The 25632-nt window shown below is 49.7% G+C and overlaps 9 protein-coding genes across 9 annotated transcripts; 5 read left to right on the forward strand and 4 right to left on the reverse strand.

Moving 5' to 3' along the window:
- Positions 1–548: 548 nt before the first annotated feature.
- On the forward strand, positions 549–1664 carry PENARI_c002G08995 (Zn(II)2Cys6 transcription factor domain-containing protein; the record flags this gene model as incomplete). The annotated part of the gene is made up of 1 exon (XM_022627771.1): positions 549–1664. One exon carries the CDS (start codon positions 549–551, stop codon positions 1662–1664), a length of 1116 nt encoding a protein of 371 aa, XP_022492634.1.
- A 337-nt stretch (positions 1665–2001) lies between these two features.
- On the reverse strand, positions 2002–4493 carry PENARI_c002G01419 (alpha-L-rhamnosidase; the record flags this gene model as incomplete). Its single annotated transcript, XM_022627227.1, has 2 exons — positions 2002–2907; positions 2970–4493. The coding sequence occupies 2 exons, from the start codon at positions 4491–4493 to the stop codon at positions 2002–2004; spliced, it is 2430 nt and encodes an 809-aa protein (XP_022492943.1).
- Positions 4494–4847: 354 nt separating this feature from the next.
- On the forward strand, positions 4848–6416 carry PENARI_c002G03207 (glycoside hydrolase family 1 protein; the record flags this gene model as incomplete). Its single annotated transcript, XM_022627351.1, has 2 exons — positions 4848–6234; positions 6286–6416. The coding sequence occupies 2 exons, from the start codon at positions 4848–4850 to the stop codon at positions 6414–6416; spliced, it is 1518 nt and encodes a 505-aa protein (XP_022493012.1).
- An 883-nt stretch (positions 6417–7299) lies between these two features.
- On the forward strand, positions 7300–9125 carry PENARI_c002G01263 (putative MFS alpha-glucoside transporter; the record flags this gene model as incomplete). Its single annotated transcript, XM_022627218.1, has 5 exons — positions 7300–7532; positions 7595–7731; positions 7807–8625; positions 8678–8930; positions 8996–9125. The coding sequence occupies 5 exons, from the start codon at positions 7300–7302 to the stop codon at positions 9123–9125; spliced, it is 1572 nt and encodes a 523-aa protein (XP_022492418.1).
- Positions 9126–9952: 827 nt separating this feature from the next.
- Positions 9953–10949, reverse strand: PENARI_c002G04155 (uncharacterized protein; the record flags this gene model as incomplete). Its single annotated transcript, XM_022627421.1, has 3 exons — positions 9953–10261; positions 10403–10564; positions 10929–10949. The coding sequence occupies 3 exons, from the start codon at positions 10947–10949 to the stop codon at positions 9953–9955; spliced, it is 492 nt and encodes a 163-aa protein (XP_022492913.1).
- Positions 10950–11066: 117 nt separating this feature from the next.
- PENARI_c002G09704 (FAD-binding oxidoreductase) lies at positions 11067–12542 on the reverse strand (the record flags this gene model as incomplete). Its single annotated transcript, XM_022627812.1, has 1 exon — positions 11067–12542. One exon carries the CDS (start codon positions 12540–12542, stop codon positions 11067–11069), a length of 1476 nt encoding a protein of 491 aa, XP_022492253.1.
- A 2508-nt stretch (positions 12543–15050) lies between these two features.
- Positions 15051–17299, forward strand: PENARI_c002G06407 (citrin; the record flags this gene model as incomplete). Its single annotated transcript, XM_022627569.1, has 4 exons — positions 15051–15227; positions 15286–16476; positions 16526–16688; positions 16749–17299. The coding sequence occupies 4 exons, from the start codon at positions 15051–15053 to the stop codon at positions 17297–17299; spliced, it is 2082 nt and encodes a 693-aa protein (XP_022492978.1).
- Positions 17300–18195: 896 nt separating this feature from the next.
- PENARI_c002G05529 (DUF5321 domain-containing protein) lies at positions 18196–18899 on the reverse strand (the record flags this gene model as incomplete). The annotated part of the gene is made up of 2 exons (XM_022627522.1): positions 18196–18380; positions 18452–18899. 2 exons carry the CDS (start codon positions 18897–18899, stop codon positions 18196–18198), a joined length of 633 nt encoding a protein of 210 aa, XP_022492998.1.
- Positions 18900–19118: 219 nt separating this feature from the next.
- PENARI_c002G00625 (C50 family peptidase) lies at positions 19119–25372 on the forward strand (the record flags this gene model as incomplete). Its single annotated transcript, XM_022627183.1, has 2 exons — positions 19119–23748; positions 23799–25372. The coding sequence occupies 2 exons, from the start codon at positions 19119–19121 to the stop codon at positions 25370–25372; spliced, it is 6204 nt and encodes a 2067-aa protein (XP_022492323.1).
- Between the last annotated feature and the right edge of the window lie 260 nt (positions 25373–25632).

Consider the following 25632-nt stretch of genomic DNA (forward strand, 5'->3'; position numbering starts at 1 on the left):
CCCCTGGGGAGGATGCGGCGCCTATATACTCGAGAGGGGAACATAGGGGCCGTAAGCGCCCACTTCATGCACGACGCATGAATCACCACCTCATCACACTTTGGTTTCTATACTTGGAAAGCTTCCTTCTATCGGCCAATAATATTGTCCACGGGACGTATCGGGGTCTAGTGCACTGTGATGGGCGTTCGGGACTCTGTGACAGGCCAATGTGCTTGATGTGCCCTGCAACCAACTGCACAAGGAACACACCCTGTTCCTCTACTGACTCTAATTGGGACGATCGAATGAAGATTTTTAGTAAAATTGCAGAATTACCAGGTGATGCCCCGGCAGCGTGACATGCCCGCATCATCACAGTGACCAGCATCGCTAATCATTGGACCAGTCGCAAAGGTTTCTTGATTTATTAGGAATTGTACTGTACATATTGCCAAAGACAAGGCTATTTTAAATATATGCCAAGCTGTGATCCATGCCGCTGAGTCATTGCTTTGCGGGGGTCTTCACCTGCACACACCTCAGCTCGAGTATTGCGTCTGATAACCATGCCGTTGCGGCGCTCGCATGCGAAATCCCATCACGGCTGCGCCCAGTGCAAGAAGCGCCGGATCAAATGCGATGAGGCCCGCCCCTGTTGTGGTCCTTGCCAGAAAAAATACCTCTCGTGCACATTCAACAGTTCTCATCCTGAGCATCTTCCCCTTTGGGGCTCCACGACAGCCCCGCAGAGTAATGGAAGCGCAGCCATCCTGCCCCTGGGCGAACTCAAACTTTTGCATCATTGGCATACGGCGATAGCTCTATCGCTGGCACAGAACGAGGCCCTGATTGAAGTTTTTCAGACACATGTTCCTCACAAGGGACTGAACTACCCGTTTGTCATGCACAGTATACTTGCTATCTCGGCAATACATCTATCTCGGAAATCTCCTGATTCTCGCCAAAGATATACTGAAGTCGCAATACAACATCACAGCCTCGCATTGTCTCTCTGTGCGCCGCTTCTAAGTCACATGACATCGACGAACTGTCACGCCCTCTTCGCCTGCTCCCTTCTTATCAGCAGTTTTTCCTTTGCTTACCAAGGTCTGAATTTAGTATTTGGATCCACAAATGTGAACGAAGTGATTGAGGTCTTCAAGTTAGTCCGTGGGACTGCATCAATTGTAGAAAATGCTCGGCCGTGGATCGAGCAGGGTGATCTGAGGCTCTTGTTGAAGTTGACACGGTGTGGACAACAGCGCCAAAGATCAAAGCAAGTCCATGAAGTTCATGCTCAATTAAAAGCATTGTTTGAACAACAGGCAGATGACGGCCAGTCTCAATGTCAGGATGGCGTACGGGAGGTCGTACTAAGATCTATCAAGCATCTCCTTCATGTTTTTGACGCCTGTGTCGCTAGCGAGAACCAGAGCCCAATTCTAGCCTGGCCTGCTATAATAGATTCCGAATACCTGGATCTAGTACTGATAAAAGAACCGAGATCTTTAGTGACGCTCGCTCACTACGGGGCACTTCTACATGTCATGGATAAGGCTTGGTGGATGGAAGGCTGGGGAAAGATCTTGGTCAATCTTGCCGCAGAGTATTTGGACACGTCTGTGCAGTCTGAAATTGCCTGGCCTCTAGCTGTTATCGATGATGGAGGGTTTGGAGAGTAGCAAGCTTCGCGTTATTTACTTTTCTAGTATCACTTCCCAAATCTTTGCTAGCATTACATTGTCTCTATTCTTTAACCTTTATTTCTACGGATACCGAAACATTCGGGAGAATGGATTGCGAAGGCAGCCATATTGCAGAATACTGTTAGTTGAAAATGTGGCCCCCACATCCGCGCATCAATTCTCGTATAGAGTTATGACGGACAATATCTCGTGAATTAGCAATAGCATTCATTTGAATCTATACAATGGAGCTCTAGCTCTAGGATAAGATATTGAAAAGTAAAGCGATTGAATAAAGTAAACTAAAAATAGACTACCTAGCACACCTCTCTGCTCATGATTTTGGAGGTAAAGGCTTGAGAGGCCACTCATAGTCTCGTACAAAGATTGTCTCAAATGTCCACTCTCCAGAGCCAACAGTCTTCTGCAGCTCTCCCGACCCCTTTGGCAGAATAATCTCACAGGCCATGCCATGTGGGACAGTGACTTTCAACTCTAGGCTGCTTTGCTTCTCAGACAAATTCGACGTCTTCCACGAACAGGAAACAAGGCCCATGGGAGTCTCATGGGAAGCCGAGGCCCCCGAGAGTTCAGCGCCTATGCACGGCGCGATGCGGCACTTCTTCCAACCAGGTCCGGTCCTCTGTAAACCCGCGACTCTATCAAACAGAAACTTGGCGATCGCGCCAAATGCATAATGATTAAAAGAAGTCATTTCTCCAGGATTGACTCTCCCGTCTGGCAGCATGCTATCCCACCGTTCCCACATAGTAGTAGCCCCCATGGTCACTGGGTATAACCAGGAAGGACACGTCTTTTCAAGAAGCATTGCATAAGCGACTTGAATATGCCCTGTCAAGACAAGGGCTTCGCACAGGAATGGTGTTCCGGCAAACCCTGTGCCGATTCGAAAGTTGTTCTTCTTCACAAGATAGACCAGGCGACTCCCAGCTCGCTCCTGTTGTGTGGGTGTCAAGAGACCGAAACAGATCGCGATGGAGTAGGCTGCCTGGCTGTCGGATACAAGGCGGCCGTTAGTGGTCACATATTCCTCTTGGAATTCTTTCTTGGCCGCTCGAGACTCTTTTTCATAACTCAGCCTGTCTTCATCTTTGTGGAGAAGATCAGCGATTTGGGCCATAAGTTCTAAGCTGTGAATCAAAAATGCGTTTGCCACGAGTTGTGCGTCAGTCTTGCCCTTCCAGGGTGCGTCAGCTGGAGCATCCGGATCTAACCAGTCCTAGAGTATCGTATTAGCAACTGAGATAAATAAGTGTGACGGATGCTGCCTAGATATCTTACCCCAAGCTGGAAGATACTAGTATCCCATAGATGAGTGCAACCTTCCCTGTTTCTGGGTAGTATCTTCATCCAAGTTGTCATGCTCTCGTACTGTTGTTCAAGAATCTCAACACTGCCCGTCTCTTCGTAAAGGGCCCACGGTGCCAGAATTGTAACATCATGCCATATGGCGCAAGGCTTTCGGCGACACCAAACTAGATCTGGGAGTGTAGCATTGGGGGTGACCATGGCGGGGACACCATCCAGAGCCTGTTGGTCGTGCCAAACATCGATAAGCCAGTTCCTGAGAAAGTCGAAACAGTGGAATAACAAAACTGCTGTTGGAGCAAAGAGAGCGAGGTCCCCAGACCAGCCCAATCGCTCGTCTCGCTGAGGACAGTCGGTTGGCACAGCGAGGAAGTTCCCCTTCATTCCCCAACGGATATTTTGATATAGCTGATTGAGCAACTCGTCGGAACATGAGAACGAGCCGGCTTCTTTCATATCTGTATGACATACAACCGCCTCGGCTGAGTCCATCAAACTGAAGTCGCCTGCCCACCCGTCGATCTGGGCATATCGAAATCCGTGGAACGTGAATCTTGGCTCATAGCTCTCGCCGTTCTCATCACCTTTCAGAGTATATTCGTCGACAGAATCACATTGACGAAGTGGCCTGGTGCAAAGCTCTTGATCTTCCAAAACTTCAGCGTGAGATAAGGTGATCTTGTGGCCGCGGCAACCTTGGATGTTTCTCAGTCTGATGTATCCAACCAGGTTCTGACCAAAGTCGATGATTGATTTTCCCGACGGGGACAGGATATACTGAAGTGGCTTGATAGTTTCAGTGCGCCTTACTGGCTCTCCAATTCCAGTCACGATCTCGATTTGCGCCGGCAAAGGAGACATGCAAAGAACGGGCACCCAATCATGAGCACTTTTCGTAGCCCCTTCAGGCGCAATAGTCGACCAGTACGGGACCTCGAGAGTCGCGTCGTATTTTTCTCCGTTATAAATCTCTGCCCGTTGGATAGGGCCTTTTGTCACCAACCAAGTACTGTCTGTAGGTATGGTTTCAACAATGGCGTTGGGATAGTAGATTTCGAGCTGGCCTATCAAGGCTGGATGAGGTCCCCAGATGTTCCGGTGACCACCTTCAAAGCCAATACGTCCACAAAACCAGCCTTCAGCAACACGAACTCCAATACAATTCCTCCCTACGGACAGCAGTGATGTGACATCGTATGTCTGGTATTGTAGTCTGCCGTCATAGGCTGTCCATCCCGGGGCCATGAAGTGGTCTCCAACACGACGGCCATTGATCTCCGCCTCATAGACTCCCTGGGCAGTGATAGAAAGCCTGGCCTGCACGCAAGTTTGTACTTCAAATTCTTTGCGAAACAGCCATTCTGCATCCGGTCCAGACGTAGTAGGGCCCCAGGGAGCGGCGATTCGATCACAGCGCCATTGTGTTTCTTCCCCGCTATGGCCTGTGGTCTTGACAGCCACCGAGTCAACCTGTTGAGACTGTAGGGAATCCTTCATTCTGAAAGTGCTGGTCGGATGGTCTTGCTTTTGCACGATGCGGCTGGTAGTGGCACCGCGGTGGCTTGAAGGGAATGATGAGGAAGATTTGCCTAAATCTAAAGAGGACTATCCAATGGCTTCCTCGGTGTGATAATGTACCGAGTCGGTGCGATGAAAAGGCGAAGACCTGCCATTGGGGACATGAATTACCCCGAGGTCAGCAGGAGGGCACACTTCAGATGCCGCGCTCAAAGGCCGGCCGCAGTTCTATCAAAATACCGTCTTTTTAACCGACATGTCTCCGGATCAATGCATATTCCTAAAGACGCCACATCTTCTCGGATTACCTGCTGAAGTATTTCCAATCTCAAAATGAATGTGAACATGTTCCAGGCGAAGGACACTGTCCTCCAAACCGACAACGAAGAATGGGTTAGCGAGCCTCACGAGGTGGAAGAGCTACCTCTGCCTCCTGATTTCTTCTGGGGCGCGGCCACTGCCGCATATCAGATCGAAGGCGGTGCCTCCCAGGACGGCAAAGGCAAATCTATCTGGGACACGTTCAGTCACCTCGAACCGTCCCGTACCAATGGAGAAAATGGCGATGTGGCTTGTGATCATTACAATCGCATGTCCGAAGACGTGGACTTGATGGCCTCCTATGGGGTGGATGTGTATCGACTCTCCATTGCTTGGTCTCGTGTGATCCCCTTGGGTGGACGTAATGACCCGGTTAACGAAGACGGGATCTCATTCTACAACAGGCTCATTGATTGCCTGTTGGCCCGGAATATTGAGCCAATTATCACTCTATACCACTGGGATGCCCCGCAGGAGCTCTATAATCGATATGGCGCTTTCTTGAACACAGCTGAATTCAAGGCTGATTTTGAGCAATTTGCCCGGCTGTGCTTCTCTCGCTTTGGTGATCGTGTCAAGAAGTGGGTTACCTACAACGAGCCGTACATTATCTCAATCTTCGGTCACCACAGCGGCGTGCTTGCTCCTGGCCATAGTGCTGCTACTGGTCATGACACGCGGACAGAGCCATGGCGGGTGGGCCATACTATTGTTATTTCCCATGCAGCTGTCGTGAAGATCTATGCGACAGAGTTCCAACCTGTTCAGAATGGGTCTATAACGATCGTGCTGAATGGCCACTTCTACGAGCCATGGGACGCAAATAGCGAGGAGCATAAATCTGCTGCCCAACGCAGACTGGAATTCTACATCGGCTGGTTCGCAGACCCCGTCTTCCTGGGCAAAGACTACCCTTCCCAAATGCGTGCCCGACTTGGCCCTCGGCTACCAGAGTTCTCCACTGAGGAGATGAGACTTCTCCGAGAGACAGCGCCAATCAATGCCTACTATGGGATGAATCACTATTCCACTAAGTTTGCTCGTGCTCTTTCAGATCCACCTGCTGAGGATGACTGCACGGGGAATGTGGAGGAAGTCGCCACAAATAATGAAGGAAAGATGCTTGGACCTGTTTCTGGCATGTCGTGGCTTCGCGTTGCCCCAGATGGGTTTCGAAAGCTTCTGAACTGGGTCTGGGATCGTTACCACCTTCCAATCGTCATTACAGAAAATGGCTGTCCTTGTCCAGGCGAAAGCCAGATGACCCTCGAGGAATCAGTAAACGACACTTTCCGGATACGATATTTTGGCCTTTACCTGGATGCTATCTCGCGGGCCATTTATGAGGATGGTATCATAGTACAAGGCTACTGCGCATGGAGTTTCATGGATAACTTTGGTATGTTCAATTCTTCCGCCACTTGTTTTTTCTTATGACTGATATCCCCAGAATGGTCCGCTGGGTATGGCGCGCGCTATGGTATCACACATGTCGAGTACGATACACTTGTCAGGACTCCTAAAAAGTCTGCTTATTACCTAAAGCAGTCATTCAATGAGCGACGCAAAAAGCGTGATTAGTAGGCACTGGATTAATATCTCAAATATCACCTCAAATATCGTATCTCAAAGCGTCATCCTTAGTTATCATCCATCATCTCGAAAGTCAGTACCTAAGGAGCAAGGGTAAAAAAGATCAGTACCTTGCCGTAACGTAAATCTGCTAGCAAAATTGAGGGAATGGGTAAACTGCTTGTTGGCACTCTGTTCGATAGCATTATTTATCCCGATATGCACCATTCACCCACCCATTGGGGCTAGACCTTGTGGCGCTAGACCTTGTGGCGACACAAACCTCCGGGAACGCTAAGGGTCGTGAATTATCCCTTAAGAGGTATAGTTTACTGATGCCCTTGTCCCTATAGTGAGACCCTTTCACTCGATTTTTAGGGGGCAAAAAAGCCAATCCCCACAAACCGAGTTCCTTTTGGCTTAGTAGTGCCGCCGGCTATTGAGTCGTCTACGACACCAGTAGCAAAGGCAAAAGTGATCTGGAACTCGCCTCTTACTGGTTCATCGGCTATCTTGGAAAGCTATGCTAGTCTAGAGATTTATTATTGGGTAATTATCTTACTTTGCTAAGGGTCCGGGCGACTGGGGAACTTGCGGGGATTGGAGTTTGACAGTATCCACAAAGTTTTGATACTCCGGGGTACTCCGCAAAGGCTTTAAGGAACATAATATATATTAGTTGAGAGTGAAAATATAACAATTTAGTTCAGGATAATGAAAACCGAGATTGAGGCCAGTGGCTGGGATTCATTGTATAGATCATGTGGTGACCGGACTTGTCAAACACTAGCCTAGCCAAAGCCCTAGGTTTAAAAACCCTAGACTCCCACGTACTTCTTCTACTCGTCTGGGATTATAGTATTTCACAGGTTCCCGGCAACCATCATTCAACATGGGACCACAGAAGGATTTTACCGAAAAGAGGGCTTCGGTGCAACATGACGAGATCGTCGCAGATGAGGGATTCAAGAAGTCTGACCTAACTTTTGATGCCGCGACCAAGGGTCAAGGAGTCACTGGGTATGAAAAGCTGGGCATTTTGGAGACAATCAAAACGTTCAAGATCTGCACACTCGTGTGTTTTGCAATGGCCTTCAGTGCGGCAACCGATGGGTACCAGATTGGGTGAGTCAGGGTTCGTGAGCTTGACTTTGATATTGCTATGTCTGACATGACATTTCTTCTAGAATCAACGCCAGTATCATTGCCAATGCCGGATTTGTCGCCCGCTTTGCCACCACCGTCGATAAAAAGGGAAAGCATATCCTCGCATCGCCTATACTAAGTGGCTGGAGCTCGATCATGTCCTGCGGCCAGATCATTGGTATGACAACACTACCATTTCTCTCCAGTAGATATGGTAGAAAGGCTGCAATGTACACATACTGGGTAATTATAGTGGGGAGTGTGCTTGCCGAGAGTCTTGCGAGGTCATGGCAAGTCTGGCTAGTAGGGAAGCTCTTGGCTGGGATTGGAGTGGGATGTCTACAATCGACTGTACCAACATACATCTCAGAAGTTGCACCTGTTCGTATTCGTGGAGGCTTGTTGATGTGCTACAGTTTCTGGTGGTCCTTGGGTTCGTTCTTTGCCCAAATCGCTCTCCAACATCTATCGAAATCAGATCCAACCGACTACCTGACACCGATCTATACCCAGTGGGCTCAGGTTGGGATCATGTTTTTGATCTATATCTTTGTCCCAGAATCTCCTGCTTGGTGCGTGAATGCCGGTAAGGTCGACCAAGCCAAGAAGGAACTCCTCAAGCTCAATCGTGGAGTACCCAACTATGACTTGGAGCGGCAGTATCAAGTGTTGGCTATGGCCATCGAGCATGAGAACGCAGTTGCTGCCGAGCAGCGCCGAGAGAAGTGGTACGGGATTTTCCAGGGCACAAATGGTCTCCGCACTGTGATTTCCTGCTGGACCAACCTCACCCAGCAGTTGATCGGACTTAGTCTCTTCGGGACATTTGGTACCTATTTCTTCCAACAGGCTGGACTAGCCGACCCTTTCAAGATCAAGGTTATTACAACCTCGATCCAAATTGCAACGGTGATCGTCATAATCACGGTTGCCGACCGCTTGGGAAGGAGAGTACTCGCCTGCTCGGGGACTACACTCTGCTGGGTGTCATGTGTGGGTATTGGTATCGTTGGGGTCTGTCCTCGGGTGAAGGCATCGACATACATCTTTATAATGTTTGCCTGCTTATGGAGTAAGTACACCCTATTGATTTCGAAGAGCTGCTAGTAACATGATATGCTCAGATTGCGGATTGGCTACCAATGGTGCGACTGGTTGGGGATATATTGGAGAAATATCATCCCAGCGCCTCAGGCCTTATACTGCTGGTTTTGGAGCGGCAGTAACTTGTGTCGCTGGTGTTGTGATGAACGTCCTTGTTCCATACATGACAAATGCCAACAAATGGAACTGGAACTTGAAGACAGGGTGGTTTTATGCAGGCGTTGGCCTTCCGTTCGTTGTTGGCATGTGGTTCCTAATTCCTGAGACTGTTGGGTAAGGGCTTGAACATAGCACCGATGAAATATTCTTGCTTGGCTAACATTTTCTTTTAAATCTAGGCGATCCGCTGCTGAGTTAGATGAACTGTTTGAGCGGAAAATCAAGCCCTGGCGATTCCACAAGACTGAGACAGCCACCCAGCGGCTTGTGCAAGTCAACAAATCTGAAAAAGAACAAAGCCAGGTGTAGTAAATGTTGATTATTGGTGACGGAAATGGGTTTTCTATTGACGGAGAACAGTATCATTTGTTTCTGCATTATGGATAATAAGGAGTAGTAAAGGCTAGGCCCAAGGTCTATACTCTTCAGTGCTTTCGTCCCCAAGTAATGATCAGATCTGCTTCAATTTACTGTCTCATCTTTAAATCTAGTTTAAGGGCGTCTTAAGGGTTGTACTATGAACAATTTACAAAAAGTCCGAAGCCAAAGGCCACTGAAACAGACAGTATAATTGAAACTCCCAGAACGACTTCTGCGACAAAGTAGTCTTCTGCAAGACATTTGTGACATTTTCAGGGCCACATATTGAGTGGCGATATTTATTGAACCTGCAATAGTCTGCTTAAAATGGTTAACCCCACCCCCATGCTTAGCATGGGAGCTAAAGATGCATGATTTCACACTAGGTCTTGGGGTTGGATTTGAACGTTTTGCTGTGATGATCCTTAATCTATACTACTTATGTGCCCAGTCCGACTGCTGATTAAGTGCAAGATCATAGGCATGATTAGATTTCAAGCTAGTGGCTAAAAGCTCAAACGCGTGCAGCAACATCCGAGGATGTCGTGTGAGTTTCTCATTAACCAAGAGACAGATTTGTGGGTAGAAAGATATCAATGGCAGTCTGGTATACCGGGTGCTACTCATGGCGTGGTTGTTCATAGCAAGAATGGGTAAGAATACCTGAACCGTGGAGCGGAAGTACCGCCTTGTGAGTTTTGCATTCCCAATAGGCGCAATTCCTGTCGGGACATCTCGACACTTCACGTCGATCAACCTGGGTTTGAAGTCGCGGATTAATCGCTGTCGTCATTTCTCATCAAGGTTTGCACAATCGCCCGAGCTTCCTCGCGGTCTCCGTCCTTATAGATGCTCAATCCGTAGGGTTGGAGAAATTTGAATTCATTTCCGAAGTGCTTCTTGACCCAGGCCTTCTCAGCTGGTGTGAAAGATATGGTGCTTTCAAATCTTTGCCGCTCCTCCGCGGGCCAGAAGGCGTGAATCATATACGAAACACCTAGTTCAAACTCCAAATTTCCAACAGAGGGACCGACTGTGGTGTCGCTCAGCTGGACGTCCATGAGGCGGCAGCCGTCGTTTAGAGGCTTGAAGTATGCTACGGGTTGACCAGAATGGAGGACGTAATGGCATCAGGGCCATCTGAGACCGAAAATTGGTTGTAACGTTATAGTCTTCCAGAATAGGGCCCCTATAATGTTGCATAACGCTTTTGGGGTGTTTAGTACGTTCTCTAAGCGGATGATGCCGTTTGAATTCAGGCCGGTCTTTGTGGGGAGCTCGACACTTCCGGCCCCAATGGCTTCGATCCACCCACCGATCATAGCCGTGATGAAGGGTTTGAAGGGTGTGTAATCATCACCGAACCACTCACGATCTTTGGTGATGCTCTCTCAGTAGGATTGAATTAGTCCAACAACCAGAAAGTGGGATGGACCACGGCCTTATGGAGGGATGAACACTCACTGAACCTCAGAATTGTTTTAGAAATCCAGGTCGGACAAAGCAAATGGCCGCCGTTGTTTGCCACGGCGCTGATATGTGACCTTCAGAAGCTGAGGGTGATGTAGGAAATCAGCTGTGTAGCTGGAGAGGTGGAGAGAGAAGGAAAATGAGGGCAGCGGGAAATACTGTAAATTTATACTGAGGTCATCGCAAGCTGACATTCCGCGGGTGGATCTATGTGACTCGTCTCAAAATCACTTCGCCGCATCAAACGGAGCGTTTTGGAGGCCTGCAAAACAGGTAGCGTACAGAAGAAGTCTGGCTGCCCATAATCAAAATACGCGCTTATGATAGCAGCTCGCATGCTATACAGTAGGCCAATTCGACTACAGCAAGATGTAGAAAAATGTATTAATCAAACATTATCCTCATATAGACATACCATCTCTAAGCAAACGACCAACCGCCAGTCCTGTCAGCAAAGAAGTTATCCGGATCATACTTCTTCTTGATCTCCTGCAACTTGGCATAAGTCGAAAAAGTCGAAAGCGGATTCTGGTCATGGCTGGCATCATTAATAAACAATGGCAGACCCTCAGCATTAGTAGTCGAAGCAACCATATCCCGGAAGCTAGACTGGACAGCATCATAATCAGGCCCACTCATCAACGGCGGTGTGGTAATCAAATAGTTCAACCAAAACCAGGGGCCGTCGGGCATCTGCATGGCGTTTCCCCCCTGTGCCTTGCTGGCATCTGTCAAGCTCTTGGGGACGGGCTGGAAGTCCAGTGAGAGGAGGAGGTATTTGCCTTTGTTTGACTCGCCCCAGTCGCGCCATTTGTCCACGGCTGTTCTGTACTCGTCGGTGTCGGCGCGGTGAACTCCGACTCGGAAGATGTTGGCGCCTCGGGAGATCTCGGTGGAATATGGGATTGGCATATTGGCTACGTCTGGGTAGGTCTTGATGTTAAGCGTGTTGATCAAGTAGGGTATGCTGGTGAAGTTTGCGAATGCACTACCAGAGTCCTGGCCATCGTAGACGAGGAACATGATGATAGCTTCGTCTAGGTTTAGGTTCAGGTCTGGGGTGGGCAGTTTCTCGTATGTGCCGATGATGCTTGCTTTAGGGTCGTTGTTGTATTGGATGAAGTTGCTGATTGCCTCGAGGACGGTATCTTTCTCCTGGAAGGCGTAGATAATGTTTCCGGCGAAGAATTGGCCAGCTGGGCGACTCTGCACTGTATACTTTGTCACAACGCCGTATGCATTGCCGCCACCTCCTCGGGATGCAAAGAAGAGATCGGGGTTAGAGGTGTTAGATGCCGTTACAATTTCACCGTCCGGTAGAACAATTTCCAGTTCCCGGAATGAATCGCAGGCCATTCCATACTGGGGCGAGAGATAGCTCATGCCACCACCCAGTGCCAGGCCAGTGCCAACACCGGCAAGTCTAGCGCCGACTACCGTGCGGCCGTATCGCACGAAGTAGTCATATAAGTCGCCAAATGTACCACCTGGCCCATATGTAGCCAGCGTGGTGTCTGGGTCGTATGACTTTGCGTTGAGGCTGCTCAAGTCGATAAGGACGCCATCGTCGACGGATGAATAGAAGGTGTTTGGGTTGTGGCCGCCGGCCTTGATTGCGAAGCGACTGTCCGCTGCTCGGATAGCCTGAAGAGCCACGGAGACATCTTGAGAAGACTTGGGGTAAACAATGCAGGATGGTTTGTAAGCATCTTGCAGAGTATTGTAATACTCAGTGCTGTTGATATATTTCAGATTGAGCTCACTGTTGACGACCTTTGACGATCCCAAATGCGAGGTAATGTTGGAACAAGCTGATGGACCTGCAGGAGTTGCATGTGAACCAATTTGTCCAAAAATGCCAGCTATGGCTAGGGCGAACAATAGCATGACGGACATTTCAAACGGTGAGAAACTCGTAAAATGGGCAAGCAGACATGTCGATGGCTTCAAACGCGGTGGTTTGATCTAAATACTCAAGCACACCCATCCCTATACTTCCTTTTCTTCACATGACGAGAGGGTACAGAGATTGAGGATGGCCTCGGCCTATCTATACGATCGAAATACGATAGGGGGATACGATGCGGATACGATGAGTTCCTACGTCGATGAGCTTAAACGAGTTAAACAAACGACGATCCTAATATTTCGGGAAAGATGGTCACGGGCAGGCATTTGACTAGACTCCAGGGACCCAGTCAGTCTACTCAGCCCTGAGGTGCTCGGTACGCCACTCGGCAAGATGTTCAGTAGTTCCAACGCTAACTTGCTGTACTTCAGGGCATTGAAAGCAGGGCAGAGCGTGCGAAACTGCAAGCTTATGAAAACAACGCAGGAGAGCCTAGCATAAGTCTTTTTATGCCTTTTTCTTCTTTTTCTCCTTTTACTTGGCTATTCACGGGTCATGTCGAAGAAAGCGTCAATCGCAGGGATCTTATACTGGACTCACTGTCACTGGCGTTTTGGCGGTAATAGGAAACTCCCCTACTGTAATGGACAACATGTCATAAATTTCCCGATAGTACAATTCCGCAAGTAGACATGAAGCCACTCGAGACAGGAGCTGGAATTACGTATACCATGCATCAATGTGTCAGGATAGCGAGGTGTTGGAGTATCATTCTTTTCTCAAATATGCCTAGGTAGCCTCACCGGCATTTCACTAATCTCAGTATGATATAGGTCGCCCTCATATTTTGCCTTTAAGAATAGGTAGTAAAACATAGCAGATTAAGTCATCCAATTTGCAAGCGTATACTACACACTCCCCGCCTTTTTTCAGATGCCTCATTCTACATGTTTATGGCTCTTCGCCTCATCCACACCTGAGTTTTTCAAACAAGACCGAGCATGCTACTACAAAGATACGACATGGATAGGACAGCTCATACTGGAGTATATATTGCTTTAAGGTCGCCTGACTCCAGTCCCAATTGAATACTAACAATATACAGTGGGTGACCGCATCAATGTAGAGTTCTACAACCAAGATCTATATTCCCGGACCATTTTTCGTGTGATTCGATCCAATGATTGATAAAGTTGGCCCCACAATCTAATGATTCTTGGTCAAACAACATGAGGCGGTTGTTGGACTGTGGTAAACATCAGCTTAACCTGCAATGGAATTTAGGCTCTGATGAACTACTTATCTCCCCCGGCATAGGATAGAAAAAAGTTAATATTATAACTCTATAGCTTAATTTAGCTTGTGGGCTGTCAGCTCTGTAACAGACAGGGTTCTCGGCCAATTGTTTCTACTAGCGCGACCTAAAGTGATCGCTTTCTAGGGCATCCACACTCTCGGTTAGACTGGCTGCCTAAGGCCACCTGACAATCTAGGTTCCCGGTGAGGAGATCTCCAAAGTCGAAACATGGAGTAATATGTACACGTGAGGGGTGAGAGTTGCGACATCGGGTAACTTACAGTACTTCGCCCCAGAGCTTACTCCAACATAGATAGACATCCTCAAATACAAGCTCTAACCTATATGCTACCCTGCTGTCCATACAAAGCTCGCTCCAACAGCAATTGAGTTTGGTAATTGCAAGCTGTGATGGACGTGCACTGGGGAATATGGGGATTACTCGAATAGGTAAGTCTATGCGATCATACCATCTTGGCTATACAAGATAGTGAAGGGTCTTAAAATAGTGCACTTGATATTATAATGGCCAAATTTCATGTAAACTTAAAGACAGCAATAGACTGTACAGATATACTAGGCAGGTATAGGGAAGCTGCGGAGAAGACATAGCGGAGTTGGAGCCGAGTGAGCCCGGGTGGCTTGGGAAGACCTGCAGTCTCCAACTCTCCGCACAAGATACTCACCGGTCCGAAAGACCATGTGACGTGCGACATATCCCGGTTTCCCCCTGCGAACCCGTCACTTGGAAAGCTGACTGTTTGTTTTCGCCCCCCGAATATGGCTCCAGTTAACGTGGTGGCAAACGTCAGGGTACCAATATTCTCGAACAATCAGAATGTGTTCCATTATAACGCGTGGCAACCCCGTTCCTTATTGTTCCTTAATACGTTGTCCCGGTAGGGCCAGTAATGCGGAGATCTGTGCTCCAGAGGGATGTCGGTAACTGTGATTCGGTTCCAAGACCGATCTCCCCCCGGGTAAATAGCAGGCCCTGGTGAAAATTCGATCCGCGTGGGCTTCAGGTACAACTTCCAACACTCCCGGGTGATTAAAGTACTGTATCATATTAAATCAATCCGAGAAGAATTAAAACCTTTTTTTTAAAAAAAAGAAAGAAAGATTGGAGTCAGCTCTCGGCGGAGTCCTGTATTATTCATTCCTTTTGAGTCAACCCTCCCCTTCTCCACTCTCTCTCCCTTCCCCCAGTTTTGTGTGTTTGTGAACTTTTGGGACTCTCTTAGGATTGTGACACAAAATGGCTAGTGTCAAGGAAGCCGTGAAGGAACAATTCCTGGGCAGCACAGAGGCGCCTCACCTGTCCCACCAAGCGCGCTCGAACTTCATTCGTCATGCGCAGAAGGACGAGAATGGCGAGCTGTTCATGGATGAGGACAACTTCATTAATGCCGTCGCCCCCAAGCAGGAGGATTATGTGAGTATGGACCAGATCAAACCTAGAGCAATTGTTGATTGATTGTGTCCCAAAATAGCACAAGATCAAGCGCGAACAATACGGTATCCTCTTCAACGTGGCAGACCGACGGAGAACCGGCAAGCTGAACTTCAACGACTGGGCCACATTTGAAAACATACTCGCGAAGCCCGATGCCGAGTACGAGATCGCCTTCCGACTCTTCGACATCGATGGCACCGGTGCCGTCAAGTTCGAGACTGTGCAGGGCCTGTACAACCTGAACAAGAGTGCCGAGAGCATCCCCTTTGACTGGAACTCAGAATGGGCTTCGCTGTACGGTGGCCGCTCCAAGACCCGCCATGACATGACCTACCCCCAATTCGCCCAGATGCTGCGCGGTCTGCAGGGTGAGCGCATCCGTCAAGCCTTCCACACGTTCGACAAGGACGGTGATGGCTTCATCAAGCCCGAGGACTTCCAGCGCATCATTCTCGAGACCTCAAAACACAAGCTGTCCGATCATGTGCTGGAGAACCTCCCTACCCTGTGCAACATCTCGACTAGCAACCGCATCTCCTACGCCAATGTGCGTGCCTTCCAGAACGTCATGCGCGAGATGGACATCATCGACATGGTCGTCCGCGAGGCCACCAGGAAGAGCACCGATGGCAAGATCACCCGCTCTGATTTCCTGAACGAGGCTTCTCGCGTCACCCGCTTCTCCCTGTTCACCCCTATGGAGGCCGATATCCTGTTCCACTTCGCGGGTCTCGATGCGCCGTCCGGCCGTCTGTCGCAAAAGGACTTCGCCAAGGTTATTGATGCTTCATGGCGTTTCCCCGTGGCTGTGGCTGGTCAGGCCATCACCGCCGGACACGAAGCCGTTGAGAAGACCAAGTCTGTCCTGCACGGCGTTTTGGAGTCGGTGCACCACTTCGCTTTGGGAAGTATTGCTGGTGCTTTTGGTGCCTTCATGGTTTACCCTATTGATCTGGTCAAGACCCGTATGCAGAATCAGCGCTCTTCTCGCCCTGGTGAGAGACTGTACAACAACTCCATCGATTGCGCCAGGAAGGTTATCCGCAACGAGGGTTTCACAGGCCTGTACTCTGGTGTCATTCCTCAGTTGATTGGTGTGGCTCCTGAGAAGGCTATTAAGCTGACCGTCAACGACCTTGTTCGTGGACACTTCACCGACAAGGACACCCACCGCATCAAATACGCACATGAGATTCTGGCTGGTGGTACTGCCGGTGCTTGCCAAGTGGTAAGTACACATACCCGTGTTGAAAGCGACCAAGGCTAATTCACTCTAGGTCTTCACCAACCCTCTTGAGATTGTCAAGATTCGTCTGCAGGTCCAGGGTGAAATCGCAAAGAATGTCGAGGGTGCTCCTCGCCGCTCAGCCCTCTGGATCGTCAAGAACCTGGGTCTGATGGGTCTGTACAAGGGCGCCACCGCCTGTCTCCTCCGTGATGGTAAGCCGATACCCCCAATCCACACCCTCAAATCCATTTCTAACCTCCTTCACCATACAGTTCCCTTCTCGGCCATCTACTTCCCCACATACGCTCACCTGAAGTCCGACTTCTTCGGCGAAACCCATACAAACAAGCTTGGAGTCGTCCAGCTCCTGACAGCAGGTGCCATCGCCGGTATGCCCGCCGCCTACCTGACAACACCCTGCGACGTGATCAAGACCCGTCTGCAGGTTGAAGCCCGCAAGGGCGACACCAAGTACACTGGCCTCCGCCACTGCGCCGCGACCGTCTGGAAGGAAGAAGGCCTGCAAGCTTTCTTCAAGGGCGGTCCCGCCCGTATCCTGCGTTCCTCCCCGCAGTTCGGTTTCACACTAGCCGCCTACGAAGTCCTGCAGAAGATGCTTCCCATGCCCGGCACCCGCGAAGACGTTACCCCGACCGGCCATGTCGAGCCTGGCGTTGGTGGCCGGGAGGCTAAGGCGCCTCTGCCTTACCTCCGGTCACGGAACGCGCTGAAGCTCATTCTGGACTTGGACCAGAACATTGGTCGTGTGCAGGCTCCTCGGCCTGACCAGTGGCCTAAAATCATGCAGGGATCGAAGCAGTAAGGACGAGTGGCTGCTAGAGCCTTATGCCACAAACCTTGGATTTGAGTTGTTTTCTTCTTTGATAGCGATACTTACTTTCTTTCGGCCTTTCTTTTTCTCTTTTCCTTGGTTTGGCATGAGATCTTTCTCACATTTGCCTCGGATCTTGCCCTCCTCATTGCCCTTCTCCTATTCTTACTTTTGGGGCGTGGGGTGAATCTGGGGGAGGCCAAGTCTTGCATCATTTCTCGTCTTTTTTGGTTATTTCGAGATCTGTGACCATCTTGTGTGTGCTGTGCGTTGTGTGTTGTGTATGTGCATTGTATCAACAGCGGATAGATTTGGAAAGATGGGTGTGTGGGTTGCAATAGAGGACCCAGACTGTGGTGACGGGTTTTATACATCATACAGAATCATATATATCATCTGGGATGGTTCCGGTGTTCGTTTTCAACTTTACTTTTGGTGGACTCAGTGAGTCCAGACAAGGTTTACGCTTCTATTTTGTGATATTATTCCTGTCAAGGTCATGTGCAGTATAGACAGTCCCTAAATGTGGAGCAATTTCAATTTTAGCTCTAGGCTCATCTGATATAGATTTGAGGCTGTGAGGTTCGTCTGTATATCCCAGTGGGAGACTATATACATGAAGTGGATTTGCAAATGGGCAGGCAAATGGGTATCGGAATTTGACGTGAGGACAAATCCCCTGTACAGGTGGTGATACATTCATATCCAAAGGATATATCCCGCTAATACACGCGAGTCTTGGTTAAAGAACCCAAGGGAAGATGCGGACGTGGCCCCGTCGGAGTCGAAAGACCAGTCGGATATTGGTTGACACTGAGTGCCGTGGTCATCAATAGGTCCCAAGCTCAGAAGAAGCTGCTCTTGAAGAACACTAGTGATGAAACCCCTCAGTAGAATCTGAGCTTCCGTGTCGACCCCGTATTGGTAGTCTCAGAGACCTTCTCTTGTGTAGGCTGTGCGGGTGCGGGTTTCGTGGGCGCTCTCTCGGTCTTGTCGGTCTTGGATTCCTCAGATTTGGACTCGCTAGCTTTCTGATGCCATAACGAATCTTCTGCCTCGATCTCGCGCAACACTAGCAGTGGAAAGGACAAGTCAGACACTATAGCTCAAACCATGTAAAATGCTGTACAGCAGCCAACATACCATCATCCCACTCTCTCTCCTTCGCCTCATCGCCCGTCCCAAGCAACTTCTCCACATCGACCTTCTCCCCATTCTTCGTGCGCGCAATCACCTCTCGCAGAAGTTCAATTTTCGCATCGGTCGACCGAGTATACGCCGCATAGCCGTTCTTCAACGTGATCATGCGAATGGCCTGCGAGCCGATCAGAGTAAAGATAATAATGTAGAAAGTAGCAGGATTCCACTCCTTGGATTTCTCCTTTGAGGGATCTCTGCGCGGGCGAGTCCGAAGAAACCTAGGAATCATCGCCGTCCATACTGACGTGTCCGCGATTTTCGGGAGGTGATCGGAGGTCGAATATGGCCGTACAGCGGGAGCGCAGGATTGCCTGGTAGCAAATAGCGTAGATGGAGAGGAAAGGATTTGTCGCCCAGCCCGGAAGGACCTAAACCCGAAAGCTGCAACCATGTTTGGCGTCAGTAACCCAAGTTGTCTTCTCCCCATTGAAGACGGGAAAAGATCCAGAGGTAGAGACGGCCTGAGGCGACAAGGCGCCAATACTCACCCAATATGGACTAGCGCTGTTGTTGCTGCGACAACGCCCCCGTTTGGCCCGATAGCGATTGCACATCAAAAGACTCCGGGACGTGATGACCTCAGTCCTGCAGCAGCTTCGAGACACGCAACATGGCGGTCACCGTCCTACCGGCCAGCTCACTGACGGAGTCTGTTAAGCAGGCTCTCTGCTCTACGACGACTTGCTCCGATGCTACTGTTTTGTCCCTCACAACACTCCTCCGCGGGTCGTCCAAAGCGACCGAAAACCCCACGAGACGAACGAAATCTACCCGCGAACCGGCACCTGCTACGAATCGGGCTAGAACTGCCCGTGCGACTAAGTCTAAGGCTGGGAATGAAGCTGTGTTGCAATCGCTTGTTGATCATGATGCGGCCGGCTTGTCGTGTCAGGAGAAGCTGGTTCTTGCTACGGAAGTGTTCAATGCGACATTGAAGTCTTTGACGGAAGCTTCGAAGGGCTCTGTGGCGAAGAGACAGAACGTATCGGCTGATAATGCCAATGGCGTTGACGCGGGCATTGCATCGTCAGCGGAGTGCGCGAGACTTGCTTTGTCCACATTGCGCGCTCTCAAACCCGATGTTGGGAATAATGAATTCCCGAATATGCAACTTGAGCAGGGGCTGTGCGTTCTTGCTGGAAAGCTTATATCTCTGGGATTGAACGACATGGCATACAAAGAGCTCCGGTTCCTTAAGCGGAGAATTCAACAACACCTGGATAGCAGCAAGGCTGGGAAGAAAGCCACCGAAGCGAAGGACTCGACGGACGAAGAAGGAAAAGAACGGATGTCTGATTTGTTGACTTTCGCCCATATCGCCAATGCGAAATCACTGTACGGCTTGATCGTTCCCTTTCACTCGAATGTGATGCGACTATTTGCTTCCGATCGAAGGGCCTCGACTATTCAGAAACTCTGCCCTGCTTTGCAATTATCCGACTCTAGCAGCCCTGCCCAAGTTATTTTGGCTGCTTTGAAGTCAGGGCAGCTATCAAACGACAAAGCTGCGCTTCAGCTTCAGCTATTATCTAACACTGTTCTATCCCTCTGCTCAGGGCCATCGCTATCAAAAGACGAGACTTCCAATAGTCTAAAGCCAACCGCTTCATTAACATTGCAACTACTTTCTCTCGAGATTCGATGTTTGAGCTGGAAGTTGTCAGGTCATACTTGTGATGAGAGCAAAGAAATTTTCGATCCTCTGCTTCGCTACTTCGGCAGCTTCTCCCATCGCAGCAAGGGAATCGAGAAGACCGAGTTTGCCGCCATCTATAAGACAGTTACACGCCTACAGACGTCCGTTGCCGAAACCAAAAAGAAATCAACAGAAACGCAAAACGCAACCCAAGCTGCTAAACTCATGACTCTCCTGGGACAGCTTGCTTTCGACGCAGGCTGCTTTGACGAGTCCATGAAGTTGTTCACACAAGCCATCAACCCACTCTCCAAAGCACAAAGTCTTTCACTAGCTACGGTTAGATGTAAGATCGCATCCGTCCATTTCCAGGCATTGAAGACATCGAAAAAGTTCCTGGCTGAAGCTTTAGAGTCTACATCTGAGGCAACTGAATCACTAGGGTTGCAGTTAAGAGGCAGTGCGAATGACTTGGATGAGCTTCTCGTTGAAGCAGCAAGATTAAAAAAGCTAGCTCTTGCCTGGTTTGGAGAAGCCATTGCCAAAACCCTTGGCAGTGAAAATGAAAAAAATGAAGCTGCCAGCCAAATCAGGGAGTACCTCCAGGCGTTCCTCAGGTTCCTCAGGCGCTATGTCGGACGCCAACCAACCGAAGAGAGCGATGAAAAGGAGATTGAAATGTTCAACAACCGCATTAACATTTCAAAGAGCATTGTTCTTGCCGGTGTTGACTCAGCCGTCGCAGTTGGGAAGCTGTCTATCATGTCCCAAAGTCCGCCCTGGGAAGACATGCTCCCCATCCTCGCTGACTGCCATCGCCTACTCTCAACTATCGACGCTCCTGATGAGAAGGATACAGAGACGACAGAAAACCTGGGCATGGCATTTGTAAAGCTCTCCAACCTGTTCTGGTCTCGATACATCAAAGAAAAAGAAGCTGGACAAGGCTACCGAGAGCTTCTTCCTCTTCTCAAACAATCTACCCAGCTGCTTTCAGGCTGCTCACCTTCACAGCGCAACACAGCTTTTGCAGCCCTGAAATTCGAGAGAATGGCTCATCTGTACCTCGAAGGCAATATGTACAATGATTCAGAGAAGATGTTCCGGCAATCGATTGAGGAATACATTCTCTCTGGCACATTGGAACAGATTGTTAAGAACAGCGAGGGAAATAGTCCAAGTTCAGTTAACCAGGACCCCAAAAGCCCTGGCTTTATGCTTGGCCGCGTGCTTTCTGCTCTACTGAAGATGAAGCTGCGCAGAAAGAACGCACAATCATCTGCTGTCTATGACGATACTGAGCTTGAATTTGAATCAAGAGGCATCCTTCTTGAATGGCAAATGGACTTGCTCGTCGATATGCACAACTACTCCTTCGGCGAAGAAGAGTTCCGGTTGATGCTTGGCTCAGCTGTTTCCTCGCTTCTCGACCTCTACGACTCTCAACTCCACCCAATCCGCCATATTCGTGTAATCTTCTCATCCTTACGTCTTCTACTGGAGCACCCTACTGCGCTAGAGTCATCTTTGATTGAAAACTTGTTAGACGAAGGAACTGAGGCTTTGGAACAAGGTCTGCAAATCGGGAAAGACACCGATCTCGCTTCTTTTGCCATCCACATCAGCAATTCGCTGCGCGTTATTATCGGTTTCCATCATGGAAAGATCGACCCAAGTGAACTCGATGCCACGCTTGGGTCGTGGACTTCTTTGGCTCAGAAATGCGCTGATTGGAAGACATTAAGTCTTTGTGTCAATGATACAGACTACTGGATTTTGCAGTTGAAGGCTTTAGTCGATTACACGGAAATCCATGGCCTCTGGAAGGCTCAACTCTCCACTCTGGAGCTCATATTGCGTGCCACAGAGCTCCAACAATCAGGAGATCTCTCCGATGCAATCGTCATTCTCTCCCGCTTAGTACTGCAAAACTGCCGTCTGGGATATTGCCAAAGGGCAGGCGACCTGCTTTCGCGTGGCGAGCAGTATCTTACACAAACTAAAGTTTCTGCTCTTGCAACCCTCTCTTACAAAGTTGCTCGGGTTGAATATCTTCTGGAAACCGGACAAAGTGACAAAGCTGCATCTGTCTTTTCTGCTGCTCGGTCATTATATGAAAGAAGCCAGAAGACGGAACTCGGCAACTTGAGTGTCCTGTCCAAAATCTCTTGGGAGAGATTGGTAGCGGATGCCGCATTTGTTCAATCCCGGTTGTTCTCCGCCCAGGGCTCAGCGACTCAAGCTCTTTACTTTGCGAAGTTGTCTGTGAGACTTAACTGCCGTATCTGGGCCAAGGTCGAAAGAATCGCTCAACGAAAGCAAGACAAAACCTTGCCCGCTGCGGGACCCTCTGATGTTGATGCCGTTGCTGATGGGGTTGCAAAGCTTGATCTATCCCAGAACGGATCTAGCCCAGATGTGTCTGCCAGCTATATTCAAGGTGCACCATTCTGGCCGCACCTGGGCTCTCACCACACCTGTTTGTTGAACCTCGCGACATTATCTGCCCACCACGGCTTGTTCCAGGATGCTATCTATTATGGAGAGCAAGCCCTGAAAATTGATAGAACCCTCGATGCCAATGCTCGACTTCTCGCAGCACAGACACAGCTTGGTTGCCATTTAATTCTCGGTGGCCACCTGAGCGAAGGACAGGAACATCTTGCTGCGGCATCTGAGTCCTCAAAGCAGACATCGAAAAGTATTGAAACTGTGTCTTTCCAAATGGCACTTGCATCTCTTTACCAGACGCAGGGCTCGTTCGACAAGGCACTTCGTGTCCTTCTTGAGGCGGACAAAGTTATCACAACCATCACTTCCGCAGATAAGCCTGCCAGCGTGGAGGCATCAGCTGTTGCAGACCTCGAAGACAAGTTGGACAAGTTGCGGGTTAGGGCGAGCAGCCGGCGAACACCAACACCTACTACCGCAACTACCACCCGGCGCACCCGCGCAACCAGCTCTGCGGCATCCAAAACCGGTGCACCCAAGGCTGCTGCGCCCAAAACAACCAAGAAAGCTCCAGCCCCAAAGCCTACCCTCTCTGAAGCTCAGTCCAAAACTTTATTACGGTTCAAGGGTGACATTCTAAGGCAACAAGCCTATTGTCTGCGTGAGTTGCGCGACTTTGAACGATCCGCACAAACGCTCGCTGGTGCCCGACAATATGCCGTTTCTCCTGAAAGCAAGATCGCCCTGGGAATCGGCGAAAGCGAGCATCTTCTGGCTGACGCAATCCGCCGTTTTGCCAGCCATGCTGTGTACTGCGTCTTGCCTGAATCTACAATTTCTCTCCCTTCGCTGAAATCACCAAGCAAGACGGCTGATGAGCCCAGTGTCCCTGCAGCGAAACCTTCCACACGAAAGACTAGGGCCCCAGCTAAAGGTCCTCGCACTAAGGCCCAGAAGGCCAGTGATGATTTTTCGGTTATGCTTTCGAAGGCTACTGATTGCCTTGCCAGTATCTTCTCTGATGCTACTGTTCTTGGCTCAACGCTTGATAGCCATGCTGCATCTCGCTTGATGAGCCGGATTTCTATGCTCTCGCATGCCACTTCTCCTGGTGCACCAGCTACATTGGCTCAGTCGCCAGCTAACATGAATGGTAAACTTTGCAAAATACATTGATACTCAATTATCTAACCTTTCGAACAGAAATCGGACGTGTTGGCGCATTTGCCCGGGAACGAATGGCGATTGACATCGACCGACAGCTGGCTGACTTTGCCGACCCTCTCCTCTGGCCAGCCTCTTTCCCCTCGGCCGTCGAGCTGGACAATGACTTGTGCTCCAACTTCACCAAGGACTATGTGGATATTCTTCCTGAAAACTGGAACGTCCTCTCCTTGTCTTTGAGTGCAGACCGAACCGAATTTGTGGTTTCGCGACTCCAGAAGGATCGCTCTCCATTCCTTCTACGGCTTCCCCTTCACCGAGGAAACTCGGAGGACGACGAAGAAGAGCAGTTTACCTTTGAAGACGGTAAAGTGGAAATGCGGGAACTCATCAAGCTCGCAAACGAGAGTGCGCATGCTGCTAAGGCTCAAACCGACAAGGCATCGAAGAAGGAATGGTGGAAGACTCGCGAGGCGCTTGACAGTCGTATGGAAAGTGTCCTCCAGAACATTGAGAACATTTGGTTCGGAGGCTTCAGGGGTGTGTTCTCGCCTCTCTCGCGGGACACCACTGCACTGGCTCGATTCGCCAGTACCTTCCAAGGAATCCTCGACAAGCATCTTCCTTCTCGGCAGAAGGGTGGCAAAGCCGCAGGGCCTCGACTTACTTTGCATCAAAACGTGGTGGACTTGTTCATTGGGCTTCGCGACCTTGAGCAACAAGAAGAGCCCGAGGACACGCTGATGGATCTTCTTTACTTTGTGGTGGATATCCTACAGTTCCAGGGCGAGCGCAATGCCTACGACGAGATCGACTTCGACATGATGGTAGTCGATACTCTCGACGCCTTGCGATGCTATCACGAAGCTGCCCGCGAGGAGCTTGCATCGCGGCCCCCAAGACATACAGTTCTCGTTCTCGATAAAGCCCTGCACCTGTTCCCCTGGGAGTCCCTTCCCTGTCTTCAGGGATATCCAGTTTGCCGAGTTCCTTCTCTGGAATGCCTCCGCGACCGAGTTCTCCAATTCCGCAGTTCATCGTCTGGGGCCATTCTGAACCGCAAGTCGGGCGCGTATGTCCTCAATCCGACCGGAGATCTGCGCTCGACACAAACAACCTTCGAGCAAGACCTGTCGCGGTTCAAGTCCTGGAATGCGATCGTGCAACGCGAACCGACTGAAGATGAGTTCCGAGACTCGTTGGAGAAAAAGGACCTGTTCTTGTACTTCGGTCACGGAAGCGGTGCTCAGTACATCCGCGGCCGCACTGTCAAACGGTTGACACAATGCGCTGTTACTTTCCTTATGGGCTGTAGCAGTGGCAGCTTGACCGAAGCCGGGGAGTATGAACCCTACGGTACACCCATGAATTACCTTCATGCAGGCAGTCCGGCGCTCGTTGCTACGCTGTGGGATGTCACTGATCGGGACATTGACCGGTTTACCACCACCACCCTTGACGCATGGGGTCTAGTAGAGAAGAAAGATAAGAAGAACGGCGAGGAGAATGTCGGGCTTGACACGGCCATTGCGCGGTCTCGGAGCGCGTGTGTCCTGAAGTATTTGAACGGCGCAGCGCCGGTGGTGTATGGAGTTCCGGTGTTCTTGGAATGATGTGATGTTTGATTTAACTTGTATATATACCTCTGAGCGATTCCCCACTGTGGGCAGCAATCATATCCGATTGATATTCACATATTCACATATTCACACTACGCCAGTCCGGGATAAATTGTCCCTTTTCATAGTTCCGATGTGGACCTTTCCCCTCGTGAGGCACCATTTCCCCCCACCATAAAAACGTCAACTTCCCCAACTTCCTCTTCCCGTCTCCCTTTTACTCCCTTTTACTCCCTTTTACTCCCTTGACTCTC

This window comes from Penicillium arizonense (assembly GCF_001773325.1).
Source record: "Penicillium arizonense strain CBS 141311 chromosome Unknown PENARI_contig002, whole genome shotgun sequence".
Classification (NCBI taxonomy): Eukaryota; Fungi; Ascomycota; class Eurotiomycetes; order Eurotiales; family Aspergillaceae; genus Penicillium; species Penicillium arizonense.